The 15,449-nt window shown below is 36.8% G+C and overlaps 1 protein-coding gene across 2 annotated transcripts in view; it reads right to left on the bottom strand.

Annotated features, from left to right (window-relative positions):
* egfra (epidermal growth factor receptor a (erythroblastic leukemia viral (v-erb-b) oncogene homolog, avian)) overlaps positions 1 to 15,449 on the bottom strand; it is a 58,102-nt gene that overhangs the window by 12,578 nt on the left and 30,075 nt on the right. The window contains exons 3-18 of one of the 2 annotated variants that reach the window (XM_086085216.1): positions 15,220 to 15,406; positions 15,011 to 15,145; positions 14,865 to 14,933; positions 14,461 to 14,579; positions 12,900 to 13,041; positions 10,508 to 10,624; positions 8,753 to 8,879; positions 8,612 to 8,685; positions 8,449 to 8,536; positions 8,156 to 8,355; positions 6,699 to 6,831; positions 6,436 to 6,526; positions 3,086 to 3,243; positions 2,321 to 2,359; positions 1,024 to 1,168; positions 825 to 947 (exon numbers count right to left, since the gene is read on the bottom strand). In XM_086085216.1, coding sequence (XP_085941342.1) covers positions 825 to 947; positions 1,024 to 1,168; positions 2,321 to 2,359; positions 3,086 to 3,243; positions 6,436 to 6,526; positions 6,699 to 6,831; positions 8,156 to 8,355; positions 8,449 to 8,536; positions 8,612 to 8,685; positions 8,753 to 8,879; positions 10,508 to 10,624; positions 12,900 to 13,041; positions 14,461 to 14,579; positions 14,865 to 14,933; positions 15,011 to 15,145; positions 15,220 to 15,406 — 1,947 coding nt within the window. Of the gene's footprint in view, positions 1 to 824; positions 948 to 1,023; positions 1,169 to 2,320; positions 2,360 to 3,085; positions 3,244 to 6,435; positions 6,527 to 6,698; positions 6,832 to 8,155; positions 8,356 to 8,448; positions 8,686 to 8,752; positions 8,880 to 10,507; positions 10,625 to 12,899; positions 13,042 to 14,460; positions 14,580 to 14,864; positions 14,934 to 15,010; positions 15,146 to 15,219; positions 15,407 to 15,449 lie in introns of both variants that reach the window. The other variant, XM_086085205.1, reaches the window with a different exon arrangement.

A 15,449-nucleotide genomic window follows, 5' to 3' on the forward strand; every position in this document is an offset into this window, starting at 1 on the left:
TTAAAAAGAGTATGAAAACCTAGAAAAAAAATATTGTAGATTTAGAACAGTTATCAAATTTGTGATTAATCGTGAGTTAACTTGTGAAGTCATGCGATTAATTATGATTAAAAAATTGTAATCGCCTGACGCCCCTCATTTTTAATAATGTTTTCTTTCTTTTAAATTATTATTTTTTTTAATAATCTTTTTTTTAAAGAAAATATTATTAAAAATTAGGGGCATCAGGCGATACATTTTTTTTTAGCATAATTAATCTCATGACTTCACTAGTTAACTCACGATTAATCACAAATGTTATATCTGTTCTAATACAACAAAAAATTCTAGGTTTTCATACTCTTGTTAACAAAAGTGGGGAAAAATGTAAAACTAAGAAATTGTTCAAATGAATTTTTGACGTGTATAGCTGTCAATGGCAGTGAATGAGTTAATGTAGCATATGATGGGTTGTTATCTGTATTTCTACAGACTTTTATGAGCAACCATAAGATTTATGACTAACTTAGAACCCTAGAACCATTTCTTCCTTACAGGGGTAATATACTGTATATGAGAGTCCAATAAGAAATCTACACTAGCAATAAAGTGCTAGCCAATCCGAAAATGAATAGCAAAAGCATTGCGTCATCGATTCAAACCAAGTCTTACTCCAAAGCCTCCAAGTGTGTGCTTAATGCACACAGGAAGCCAACGTGGAGTCAGTGGTGTGTGTGACCACGCGAGTTAAAAATGTGCCTTTTAATTGAAAAATTGACAACAGATGTGGTGCAAAGTTGGATAATTTTTTTTGCACACCCTGCCATTTTAAGGCCTGTTATTACCTTGTAGACTGTACCAAAAGCCCCTGATCCCAGAACTTTGATTTTCCTGAATTCTGGTTCCTTCAAGATGCGCAGCAGAGCTTGGTTAGGCGCCTCGCCGCTTGGAGTCAACGGTTCAACCAACTAGAACGATAGCGCTCAGACGTTACAACACCAAAACAACATGATCCCATTACAAGCGTTCTCAACCTCGTCATACCTCTTTTTCCTGGAGGAGTCGCCGCATGGTCCTCTTCCTCTTGATGTGACGTCGGCGCAGCAACACGACCACCGACAGGCCCGCCACCAGGACCGCCAAAAGGCCGCCCACCACACCCGCCGCAACCATAGACAGACCCGAAGAGCTAAAGGAGAGTCACACAAATAGTCTCTTTAAAACAAAGTCAGTAAAAAGGATCTTAATTGATTTTTGTTAAACCCTTAAGACCCACATTTTTTCAGTGGGCAAAATGTATTTGTTTTTGCCTATTTTGACTCTTTTTCCACATAAGAACAACATGGAAATTTTGTTTTGGGGTTATCGCACGTTTTTAGTTGTTATAATGGACGCCAGGATAATATGGCTGTAATGTGTTGTAAACTTACCAAGCTTATTGGTAACATTTTGGCAACATTTTGAACATAAACATCATGCAAATCAACTTGCAATTGTGATCCAATCATGAACCAGAAGTGTTGACATCATCCAAATTATGCATTTTATTGGTTTAGACACGCAAATATGTCATGTCCACTAGGGGTGTGTCAAAAAAAATAAATCGATTCTCATTTAGTATGATTCTGAATCGATTTTAAATGTCCCAAAATCGATTTTATTTAAATTATTTTATACTGTCTTAGTTTTTGTCTGTGTGTGTTTATTTGGAGCGCTGTCATGTTGTATTGGCTGTTACCTGAGACCTGAGCAACATTGATGTCATCTTTAGTCGACAGCAAGTGGCAAAATGAGACGGATCCTGAGACGGATAAAAATGGCTGGATTTTGCTTCATAACTCTTATGGACTATATGCCACGGAGGAGGCGGCACTTCCGACCGGGTTTTTTGCGACGTGTGGGCCGCGTCCCAGTACTTGCGCTTCCGCCTTTGTGCCCCTCGGTTGCACGTTCCCGTCGACGGGTGCGAGGCTGCGATTGTGTAGTGTCTGCCTCAGTGTCCGAAGCATTTCAGATATGGAAAATGGCCCAGCCGAAAATCATAAATTGTTAAACCTGTTCAGAACAGCATGTATTATCAAAAGACTTTCTTTGGTCAGCAATGAGTTTGTCTGAACCACAGACGTGAAACTGAACGGTTGTCAATTGAGCCAAGAAAGCTTGCTGAAGCTGATATAGTAACCAGACAAAAATAGTTTGGACGTGTTGTCATTCACCACAGGAAAAATCAAAAAAGGAATTTGGTGTGCTGCGTTGGTCATCTTGAGTACAGTAAACAACAAAAAAGCCCTTAACCAATAAATATACCCCAAAAATCTCAGTCTCAGTCTTGTTGACTTACGTTTTACCCTGGCAGCCTTCACGACCGGGCCCCATGCACCTGTAAACAAAAATCAATCACACGTAAATACGCCATGGAGGACTTTGAGCTCCATCTATCCATTTTCGATAGTAATTTGTCATTAGAGTGGCGTGGTACACCGTGGAATGGTTGCCAGCCATTTGCAGCGCACAATAAACTCTAGACAATTTAGAGTCTTAGATGAACCCAACATGCATGTTTTGGAGATGTGGGAGCAAGTAGGAGAAAATCCGCAGGAGAGATACAAACCCAGGCAGTGCTAACCACCACCTTGAAAATGAAGAACCGTTTATTACGTGTACTTTTTAAATACATGTACTTCTTAAATGAAAAAAAAAAAGCCTCATAATCCATGCCAAGGCATGATACGGTTAGTGGCATCACAGAACAAAAATAGTACTAGACTAGACACAAGCCAGGATATTTTTGGGTTACCAGAAAATGATGTTGAAGTAGTAATTTCCATCATCAAATACTAAATAACACCAGTTTCATAATCAAACCCAGAAGAGGATGACTCGGAACCATATTCGGTAACTTCAAATGAGACCACACCCCTTATTATACGCCAAAAGAACCATGTGATTTTGCCCAGGCCAATCAACAGAGAAGAAGAAAAGTGGTGATTAAAGAGAAAATATCTATACTTAAACATATGCAAAGAAAAGTATGTCATCATTTGAAATGTAATGATAATGATTCAAAATGGAAGTTAGGACAGCAAATTAAAGTCTATGATGTTACCCTTGGGTGCAGTTGGGGTGACACAGCCGGCACACTTTGGTGTCGTCTGCGTATTTCCACACGAGTGAGTCGTCCTTGCCGGGCACGCCTTGAGGACAGCGGGACACGCAGAAGAGTCCGTCCTTGAAGTTGGCGCACTTGGTGCAGTTGGCGGAACCCTGGAAGTGTGTGCGGCCAACACGCGCCATGTTAGACAATAGACATACAAGGAGACATCTTTCAAGAATTTGAAGAATTTGACCTAAATGATGAGCCATCTTGTGCAATATATACAATATTTGAAAACCATAACAGTTCAGAAAAATTGTTTCCTTGAGTGGTAACAAGAAACATATAACTTTAACATCAGCTTTAGTTGTTGTGGACGTCACAATTAGCAACAACAGCTCAAACAATAAAGTGTCAATAAAAATATTGGTAGATGATTAAAATTGTGTATTGACACAAATAAATTAAAATTAAATGACTGCATTAGTTAAATAAAAATAAATATAAATTAATTAAATAACTAGTTCAGTTACGGTCTGATTGAAAAAAAAATTCTTGTAAAATATGTAGAACTTTTTCATATTTGAAAGAAAAAAATTCAGAAATATTTTAAAAAGATCGCTATGCTATTTTATTATTAGTTACATTTTAAATAATTAATTATATTTAAATATTAATTACAGAATTATTAAAATAACAATAAAAAAATGTTATGTTAATATTAAAAAGGCAGCTTTGGGGAGAATTATTTACTAAATAATACTATAAACTATATATGCTATATACTAAATGAAAATGTATTACTAAATAAACAAACAGTCATAATATCAATAACTCAGGGAGGAAAAAAATCTAAATCATTTAATAGTCTATGAATTAGATTAATTAAATTAAATAAATAATTATATACTTAATAAAACAAAAAAGTCAGCCATAAAGATAGCATTAAAAAGACTGTTTAAGATTTAAAAATTACATTATAGATAATTACTATAAAAGGACATGTAGAAAATGTCAATAACACTGGATAAATAGAACTAAATTAAGTGTTCCCTCACTATAACGGGGTTCACCTTTCGCGGCCTCAGTAACTTTCGGGAATTTAAAATAGAAAATCTATGAAGGTTTGAACATTGAGTGTTAAAACAAAAGAAATGTTAAAAAATCTTAATGCCGTCTGAGAAAAGTGTATAAAGTGTGCGGTGTGGGGTTTACCAGCCTTAAAACAAATATAGTAAAAGTAAAAAAATAAATATGACTACTTCGCAGATTTCACCTATTGCGGGTATTTTTGGGAACCCCTGCGATAAACGAGGGCACACTGTATTTAAAATATACTCGAAATATCGTTCTTATATTACATGATTATAAATAACTACGATACAAATAATCATTTTATTTATTTATTAAATGACAAGACTAGCCACAGTAAAATAACAAAAATAAAATATTCAAAGATAGGACATTAGTAATAAAAAGGTTGCTTTGGACCAAAATTATGAACCAGTAGAGAGGTGTGAAGGAATGTGTACTGTACAAGATACGGCACGCTTCACAACCACAAAAATTCTGCCTCTGACGTAGATGAATAATCGCTTTTAGTTAGAAGACCGTTAGCTTGGGACATTCGAGTGTTAGATAAGCATCACAGACTTTTTTTTTTTTTTTTGCAATCAGGTGCGGGGACACGGTGTGTAATAGTCTGTTTCTCAACACGTCTGCTTTAACATGCAACAACTCCGCTGAGCAGCAGCCTCAACGTTTGGTTTTGCGGCCACGCGAGCGTAGACGAGAAGGAAAGGAGCCAAGTGGAACCAACACGCTTTGTTGCCCCACCCCTTATTCCAACACACAATGTCCTCGGGCCATGCTGATTTAATCGTCTGACTGGCCTCTAAAGAAGTTAACACAGATTTCATGAATTTTTGGATTTTTTTTGTGTGCTATCAAGGTTACTATGGGGTTGAACAACTAAATTATCTTTGTAGTTGACTATAATGTAATCAAAGTCAGTTTGAAGTGGATCAAATTTGGATATTTTTTCAGCATAGTACAGCTGTCCCCAAACTTTTTTTGCTATATGGACACAAAAAGACATAGACAGGCATAGAAACAGATGCCAAAAATAGAAATACAGCTCACCCTTATGCTATTTGTCGTTTGGTAAACTATTCCATCTGCTGACGTGCGTGTCAAATAGCAACACAGTGTTGCAATGTTGGTGTGTGTCCTATCATACAACTTCCATCGTGATAACCGAAGTGAGTGAAGCTAGCAGCTATGCTTTTCCGCAACCTTCTTATTTTTGTAGTATTGGACACGCCGCACGTACGAAGACTGTGTCGCCTTGTTGGCCAATCATTTTGCTGCTCTTCAGATCCAGTTTCGCGACTATAGCAGACCCCGTGAGTCGAAAGTCGAAAGTAAATTGGACAATTAGGATGAGATGAGAACAAACCAATCCGTGTCCAAATCGCTGAAGAATTCAATGAACAAAGAAATTGGAGCCAAATACACGCCAAGGTAGTTGGCAGCTAGCTAATGTACCAATTAGCATGCAAGCTAACCTATCTAGCATTTAAAATATTTGCCACGACTACTATCTCCACTATTTTACACCATTAAAGTGTCTTATAACCGATCCAGATTCGACCTATAGCCAAAATGCTACTGCAATTTGAAACTTAAAAAAAAAAACAATGCGCCTGCTGCTAATTATGCTAGGTTTTCAAATAATTGACTGTTGGGCTTTATAAAAGCCATTTAAGTCAGAAATACGACATATTAAATTACAAATCCAACCGGAATTCGTCGGCACGGTTAGCGATTCGGGATGTAAGGAATGAGTCCAGCCCTTAGTGAGCATGTCCCTTAAAGCGAAAGTCAACTCAAAAATGTTCTTTACAATCATTTGTTCTATGCAGCCCCACTGGTCTTAACATGTTATTGGGATTAATATTGCGTTTGAGGATAATGAATTAAATGGCGTTTTTATCCAGCTCAATGGGCTGCCATTTTGTAACTTGCTGGCGACTAAAAACAACATCACGGTTGCTCAGGGCTCATCTAACGACCAATCAACTGTTTTCTGTTTGGTCATGTGACATTTGCAATCTGAGCCATGATTGGTCAGTTAAGTTGACAGCAGTCAGCAAGTGATAAAATGGCCGCCCCCTGAGATGGATAAAAACAGGTGGATTTTCTACTTAATTCATGTACCAAATAAGCAATATTAATCAGAATGCCGTGTTTTGACAAGTGGGTGCGCATAAAATATATTATTGTATTGTTGGGGGTTGACTTCTTCTTTAATTCTTCTGTATTCCGAGACCTCTAATGTTTGGTACAAAGGTGTCACGTACTGAAGCGCTGCAAGTCGCCGTCCCGTTCATATGATGACACTCCGGGTGACAAGCCAGGCAGGTTTTCTTCACCACAGCCTCCCGCGGCTCCCTGCAAAGCCGCAGAGGGTTACAATTTAAGCCAGATTTAATGTTTGACAAACAAACTGATGAAGGAATGTGATCTGCCGGACGTTTAACTGGCTTGCTTTGTAATAACAAATCGCTCATTAAACATTACGCCAGGAAGGGAGTACACTTCAGGGCACATTCTCCTCCCGTACCCCTCTAGGATGTTGCAGGAGTCCACGCAGCTGCCGTCGCGACTGTGGTCCCGGCAGGCGAAGCACATCTCGGGGCTGGGACCCCAGCATCCGTCCGCTGTGCACTTCCGATCGCATGTATCGTTTCTCTGAGCTGGAAACCAAACACAGAAGAAGAAAATCAAGTTATCTGTTTAAGACAAACTTTCTCAGCATGCTAGGCTTCCACCCTGGGTCAATTGGTCATAACATCAACATGTACTCAATGAAAAACAACAAAACAGACATGAGCTTATTACAACAAAAATTAATCAAAGGGATTGGGACTCCATTTGAAGGAGAAGAAACTAGAAATGCATGGTAGTAGGCTTGATAGTTTGACTAAGTTTTTTTTTTTATATATATATATGTCAAGTTAATGTTCGTCTAACCTCAGAAAAAAATTAATAATCTAATTTCCAAGCTTCGGAATATCCTTAAAAGAATAGAAGAAAAGAGGGGAAAAAAAGGAATATCCTTAATTTTTTATTTTTATTTTTTAAACATCAGGCCCAAAAATTGGGGTTAAGAGTAATCAAATTAAATTAGGAAAAAAAGAGAGCGAGAGAGAAAGAGAGAAAATCCAATATATTTTGGTGGGATATAATGACAAATACACAAGATAAATTAGAAGCAAATTCTTAAAATATTTTTTAATATATATAGATACAGTAAACATCTTATGTTTTGCACAAATTTAACACATCACATATAATTTATTTAAAAAAACAACAGATGTATGAATAAATATTTCATTTTATAGAAAAAAGTTTAGAAAACAGAAAAAAATTATTTCACTGTTAGTAAATTGTGAATACTGTAAAGAACATTATATTTTATTGTTAAAATATTATTGTGCTGTATTTAAAAAAACAAAACAAAAGGTAACGGAAAGAGTATTGCAGTTCATTGGTAAAATTATAAACGCATATAAATATGCTATTTCATTGTAAATAAATAAATAAATACATAAATAAAACATTTATTTTATTGAGAAGTAATTAAAAAAATTGAGGAATGCAAATAATACAGAAATACTCTGTAGAGTATTTTTTTGTTTGATTGTAAATACAAAAGAGAGATTGCATTTTATTTGTAAAGGTTTTTTATTTATTTATTTTCTACTTATTTTAAAATAATTTAAAAAACATTGCATTTTATTTTCTAAAAAATTACGGAAAAAAGAAAAACCATCTATCCATTTTCACAACCATATCGAGCCAATCCTAGCTGTCATCAAGTGAAAAAAAAGAAAAATATTGTCTTTTGGTATTCTTAAAAAAAAATTATTCCTAAAAAATTTAAAACAAAAGCTGTGCGTAATTATTACCATAAATATTGTAAATAGTCCATCATTTAACACAGGCCGTGTAAGATATACTGTATGTGTCAAGTCATGCAAAAAAGGCAGATTTGGGGGAAATATTACACTTATTTACCGCATATCTGGGGGTTGGCGTTCTCGCTGATGGTTGCGGTCTGGCTGGTGGACTTGAAGAGCCTCTTCCAGTCGCTGTTGTTGGTGTAGCACAGGTTTTGGTTCTTGGTGATGACGACATCGCCATCGCTGATCTCTTTGAGGGAGCGCAGGCCGAGGGAGCTGATGTCAATCTGGGTCACTGCCAAGCTGCGGCTTCCACTAAATGGATAGGAAAAAATATATTTTTTATGACACTCCCAAATAATTATATATCAAATCAACATTTTAAAAAGCAAATTGTGTGCTCTTTACCGCTTAGTTCGTCCTCGAATAATTTCCAGGTTCTCAAAGGGACTGAGGGAGTTCATGCTCTTGGGCCACGTTTGAATCCACAAGTATCCTGGAGCAACACCCGTTTTGTCAAGCATGAACACACCGAGTGGAACAAATGTTTGAAAACCTCCTAAAAACTTACCGGTTATTTCTTTAACCGTCTTGAACACATCCAGCTGGGCGGGGTCCATCTTTGGTGTTTTGGTGTACGAGTCCCTGCAAACATTCGGCAGGTTGACGCTCTGTGTCGCGTGCGTGGAGGCTGTTGATGTCCCCGACTTACCCGTGAATGGACGTGCGGATGACAACGATGTTGCCGTTGATTTTGGTGCAGTTTTTAAACGAGGCGATGTTGGTGGCGTTGATGGAGTATGTGTGCGTCAGGTGGCCTGTGCCCAGTCCGTTACACACTGTCGACAGTTAAGACAAGGCGGAATTGTTCATTAAATGGGTTTCTGGGTTGAATCTCAATACGTACAATTGCTCAATGAGTATCTCAGACAAGAGTCCTAGTAAGTTCCTTTTGACAGTTATTCACTATATTGCACAATAGAAATAAGAAAGTAGAAATAATCCATAGAGAGAAAAAATACACTATTAAAGTACACGACACAGTCAATGCAACGGACACATCATACAATCACTGTAACGTGATCGTTCATTGCAAATTATTAATTTCAACTGTCCCATTGCACAATAGAAAAACTGAAAAATTTGAAATCATCCACAGAGATAAAAAAAATCCACAGCATACTGAGTCATGCCAAACTGTGATCGTTCCATGCAAGTTCGGCAGACAACTTAGACAACAGGACGAGACACAATAAATAGAAATAATCCAAAGAGTCGAAAAGTCCAAGAAACACTCAGACCTTGCACGATAGAAATGAATATGAAATAAATAAATAGTCAATAAAGTCCACGACATATTGTACGTGTACCTGTATGTACGCGCCATAGGCAATAATTAATGTAATTGCTCCTTTTGCCTGCTATTATTCATGATAGATGCCAAATTGGACAACACAAACATAAGAAACAGAAATAAGCCAAAGCATAAAAAAAGTCCACCGCGATAATTCTGTCGAAGTTATTCATGAACCATGTTACGCAACAGAAATAAACAGAACTACAAATAATCTAGTTGAAAAAAATAGTCAAAAGAATGTTGAGTTACGCAAGAGCACACAACACAAATAAACACTTTTATGTGATTGTTTTTTTAAATTCATGATAGCGGCCAAATTTAACAATAGAAATAAACAGAACAAATATAAATTATCCGCAGAGTAAAAAAGTCCGTGGCATGCTATGTCAAGCAAAGGCACACACACGTTAAATTACTAGAATGTGATCAATTCCTTGCACAGAAGAACTATTCACATGTATGTGTACCATGTACATGCCATATTACTAATGTAATCATTTTGTTAATTATAGTTCAGGAAAGCTGCCACCTTTTACAATAGAAATAAACCGAGCAAATACAAATAATCCACAGAGTAAAAAAAATCAAATAAAGTCCAAAGCACAGATCAAACTTCAAGTGTATCTATGATTAAAGCAACTGCTCTTCGTGCCAGTTATTCATGACCATGCACAATAGAAATAAGCACGACTACAAATGATCCACAGAGTCAAAAATGTCTAATAATGATTTGCATTCATGATCATGCCAAGTAGGTGTGTTTGTGTGTAAAACTTAATGTTTTTTGGTGGTTGCTAATAGAGGAGACTGGGTAACTAAATGAGTCTCAACAACTCACAAATACACGTTGTAGCTTTTATGAAATTATCTATATAAAATTCCCTCATTAATAATAAAATCTGCTTAAATAAAAACTACATGGAGGAATATGCACATTAAAAAAAACTAGCTCAAAGGGTTACGTGTGAAGTGCGCTGGAATGCAGTACACAAACACTCGACAGGATATAATGATTGACAGGTGCTGTGGATGAGTCAAGAGGATGTCCCCCGCCCCCCGTCCCCCCGTCCCCCCCTCTTTGGGTTGTACAGTGCCAGCTTGGGGCCTCACCTTTGGGGCACAGTCCATAGCATTTGGCACACTTCCTGACGCCACCCTCCTCCACCTCGTAAGTGTTGCCGCTGCACGCCCGCACGCACGCGCCGTGGTCCGTCACCACGTAGTTATCTGCCAGGATTGAGAAACACACAAGCAGTTTTGCTTTCGGATCGTACCCTATGCTAACTGTTTACAGGTGACTTAGACATTTTGGAAATAAATCTTACTTATCTAAATTATCAGGAAGCTCCCTTTAGAGAGAAAGTTGCATTGATATTCTTTTTAATTAAAAAAAATTATACTCTTAAAGAATACTATACAAGAGTTTAGTATCAGCGTAATTTTTCCCAGAAAAAATCGTCTTTTTAGGACAATGTGTCAACCTCAAGATCTGGCCCGCCACATTTTATGTAGCCCGCGAAGGCAAATCATGTACGTCGACTTCATTCATCGTTTCTTGCTAAAATACTACGATTGCAAATTGTCTTCTTTCTTAGTGATGCATTGCAAAACATTTCTTTACCAATCCCACTTTTTAAAAAAATAAAAAAAATAGTTTAACACACTAGGGCAGGGATGGCGAGATCCGGTCCTCGAGGGCCGGACTCCTGCAGGTCTTGGATATTTCCCTTCTTCAACACAGCTGATTCATGATCAGCTCGTCAGCAACCTCTGCATAGGCCTGATAACAATCCTGTTAATTGGAATCAGCTGCAGTTCGAGTAAGGAAAATTCCTAAAACCTGCAGGACTCCGGCCCTCGAGGACCACAGTTTGCCATCCCTGCACTAAGGCAATCATATATTTATATGCATTCACAGTCATAATAGCCCTCCGAGGGAAACCATAAATACGATGAGGGCTGTGACAAAAATTAGTTTGACGGTCTGTCTTTGGAGAAAGAAAAGTGTAGATTTTGGAGAAAAACTAAGTCAATAAGTACTGATATTAACTCAACCCCCTTCGCTCCCGGCCGGTTTACTGGAATTTGACTGATTTTGCAAGGCCCACAGAATATTGTGTTTTATTGCTATAAAAACATGGAACCTACACCAAAAGAAAGATAAGAGTCTCTTCTTTCATCAGGAAAAGTATATTTATATCTGTTTCTGTTCTGCAGAAATTAGCATTAGAATATAGCTAAGTTTCATCATTGTTCACAAACCTGTTGAAAACACTGTCAAAAAGAACTTGTTGCAACATGGCCCTGGCTGATCTCTTATACTCTGCTTCCACCTGCTGGACGTTTTTTGTAATAACTAACATTGTTTTAAGCGACCTCTTCATGTCAGAAGCTGTATCAAAGCTTTTTGGATGCTCTAGCATCAAAATAAAAAAAACATTTAAAAAAAATAAACTTATAAATACGTTTTGGGGAGTGAAGGACAAAGTATTTAAAAAAAACGTATTTATACGTTTTTGTATTTGAATGAGTTAAAAAGGTAAGGGGGAAATAATTTTTGAGGACAAAAAAGGGAGAAAAGTGTTTTTTTTCTGAAAATACAGTAAAGGTTTTCTTTTAAAGAAAATATTGAATGCTAAAGAATTTTTGTTAAAAAATTTGCTTCATATTTTTCAAGAAAATTTTGTTAGTTGTGATTTATCATCAGAAAAAAAAAAGTGTGGTCCTATAAGAAAAAGTTTCCCATACACTTAAAGTTGTGATTGTTCAAATAAAAGTTGAACTTTAAAAAAAGAGTTCCAGATAACTGAAAGTCTTAAGGAAAAAGTCCTAGTTTTTGGACGAAAAAGTCCTATTCTGCCCCCCCCCCCAAAATAATTAATTAAAAACATTTTAAAATAAAATAAAAATCTGAAAAAATATATAAAATTTCATGTACTGAATGTGCTCCTACAAGAAAGGCAATAATAAATAAATAAAAACAAAGCATTGGACTCTTGGAGAAAGGAATTAATTGTTCGAGAAAAATGTTGCATTCTCATAAAATGTATATATTTTTTTAAATATATATTTGTTCAAGAAGGTGAAAGTAATGACAAACAAAAAAGTTATTATAAAAATAAAAAGTCATACTGATATGAATCATCTTGTTCCAAAAACAAAAAACAAGAAAAAGTTGCACTCCAACAAAAAAGAAATATAAAAAAATCAGAGGCTTTCGGTCATATTTTTAGGGAATTTTTCTTTTCTTAAATAGTTATTTTTTCTTCAAATGTTTTGTTTTTACAACTGCAGTTTCGAATTGTACAACGTTGACTGTTTACAGGCTGAGGTGACTCAAACACCCAAGTTAAAGTGAGAAAGAACAGATGTTACATTAACATGCACAGAAACTCAATCATTGTCTCTCCTTGTCTACAAGGTTTATCATTAAACGGGGAAGCACCTAATGTCTAACAAGCAGCAAGTGTTGACGGCAAGTCAGGTTTATCAGGATCCTTACGCGGGCAGCTCTTGACACAGGTGGCGCCGAAGTTGTACTTCCCGTGTGGGTTGGGTACCAGCTGGTGCTGGTTGCGGTCGTAGCGCATGAGACCCGGGCAGGAGTCCTTGCACACCCCGTCGTCCTGGATGTCCCGACAGGCCTGCAGCACAAACATAGCAGAGGCTTAATGAAAACATTGCATTCCTCCGCGGCGGACTGTACAGCGGCTTCAACGCTCCCAGGGCTGCAGAGGCTGCTGCTAAATACACAAGCTAATAATGCTTTAAATAACCCGAGATGGGAGTTTTCAAAGAATTAGCCTCCCAACAGAGAACATAAAACATCTGGGCCCTCGCCGAAAAATTAATCATTCTTTAACATGCGCATTATTGCTAGTTAGTCGAATTGCCGTCTCAAAATTGTATGTAAATCTTGTTAAAACATGCAATGGTAAAACTATGAAGAATAATTAAGAAAAAAATCATTTTCATAAGCACATTGAATAAAATCGTTTTTTAATTTTTTTTTATGAAAACCAGATTACAATAGTTATATAATATTAAGGCCAGTGAGATTTTCTTTTCTATTTTTTTTATCTAAGTGGGAAATTTTTGCTTGGGAGTTTTGTTTGTTGGTTATGTGTCCATGTGACAAAGAAACTCTGAAACAAGTATTTGAGACTTAAAAAGTTATCGCAAGAGAATAAATCCCTTCTTATTAGAATGAAGTAATCATACAAAAAAGTAGTATTTTTCAGCCAAAAAGTCACACTGTTAAAAGGAGTTAAAATATATTGCAAAAAACTTTTTTTTAATTTTATTATGTTGTACGTTGACCTTGAGTGTCTTGAAAGGTGCCTATAAATTAAACAAATTATTATTATTAATTTTTAGAAGTTTTTTTCTTAGTAGTTATAGTACAATGATAAATACATTCTTATGAAAATAAAGTAGTAATGTTTAAAAAAAAGTAGCATTCTTAGAAAATTCGCAACGTTACGAGGATAGCGAACGCTGAATATTGCCCTGATAAATACTTAGTATTTATAGTAGGGCTGTTAAAAAAAAATAGATTGGGCAATATATCGCAATATTACAGTGCGCAATTCTCAAATTGATTCAATATGCGGCCGAATTGATTTTTAAACATCACTTTTTGATGGAAATATTCAACAAAATGTCTTACTTAGGGTTAGGGTTCACACTTTAAGCATGGAAGAATGTTATATTAATGGAACATTAAGCCTTAATATTTTATTTTAATGCTGTTCAAACGTGAAACAGACTGCAACCTATTTGTTAAATACAGTGGCTTATAAGCTTGTTTCAGGTAAACAAATACATTTTCATACAAATCTTGCAGTGTACATGTACAAGTTTACTGATTAGTATTTAATAAATTTGAGTTAAAAAAACTAAAATCGCAAAAATCGATTCATAGATTCGTATCGGGATTAATCGCATCAAATCGAATCGTGACCTATGAACCGTGATACAGATGCAATCGCCAGGCACTATGCAATTCACACCCCAAATTTATAGTATATAGTATAGTAGTAAGCATCTTGTGATCTTCTCACCAGACAGTCAGTGGGGCGGGGTCCGGTGCATCCCGCAGCGCAGTGCTCATTGCAGCAGTCGATGGGCGAGGGTCCTTTGCACCTCTTGGAGCACTGCTGCGCACAGTTCAGTTTGGTTACTGCACAAAGGAGAACAGTGAAGAAAATGTCACGACAAGTCGCAAGTTGTACACTCCTTTAAAAGTGACCAGTCTATGTTTTGCATTCAAACTGACCTAGTCAAAAACATAGCCAAATGATAAGCAGAGCTGCATGGAGTTTTTTTGTGAGAGAAAAAAAATTAAAATACTTAATTTTCAATTAACCTATAGTCGTATCATATCAAAATGTCTGAATATCGAGATAAGAAATGTTGTTGGTATCGTATAACCCTAGCCTAGCGTAAATAACATAAATCAGCTTACAAGTCTGACAGTTTTGGGGTCCAGGTGCCCAGCAAGAACCGTTGAAGCAGCTTTTGTCACATTTTTTACCTATAAGAAACAATAGATTATTTTTTTTGTTAATGCCTTAATTAATGATTAATAATATTGGTCAGCGCATCACTCACAAAGCGGGTTGTTGCTAGCCACGAGTGGCAGCTCCAATTTGGGTTTACTGTCCTCATTAATGATGTCGTACCACTGGATGGTGTCCACGTTGCACAAGTAGTTGTTACCAAATTTCACACCTCCTTTGATAATTTCTGGAAAAGACAAACTTTTTACTTTAATGACGTGAATATTCACCAATATGAAGACGTAATGTGCTGGCACAAACCTGTGAGGTTGGTCAGAAGGAGCTCGCTGGTGCCCCGCCCCAAAATTTTGTCATAATTGGCCAGCACGGTAAGGGCAAAGCTTCCCTCGTAAAGCGAGTGACCACGAATGATGCGCAGGTTGTCCAGCGGGATCCTGGATGCGCTGTTGAGGGCGATGAGCACGTAGCCGCCCACTTCTTCTATCGTCTGGAGAAACAAAAATAGCAAATGGGTATTTAGATAACCACAA

This window comes from Leptonotus elevatus, chromosome 1 (genome assembly GCF_054856555.1).
Source record: "Leptonotus elevatus isolate MCC_2025b chromosome 1, RoL_Lele_1.0, whole genome shotgun sequence".
NCBI lineage: Eukaryota > Metazoa > Chordata > Actinopteri > Syngnathiformes > Syngnathidae > Leptonotus > Leptonotus elevatus.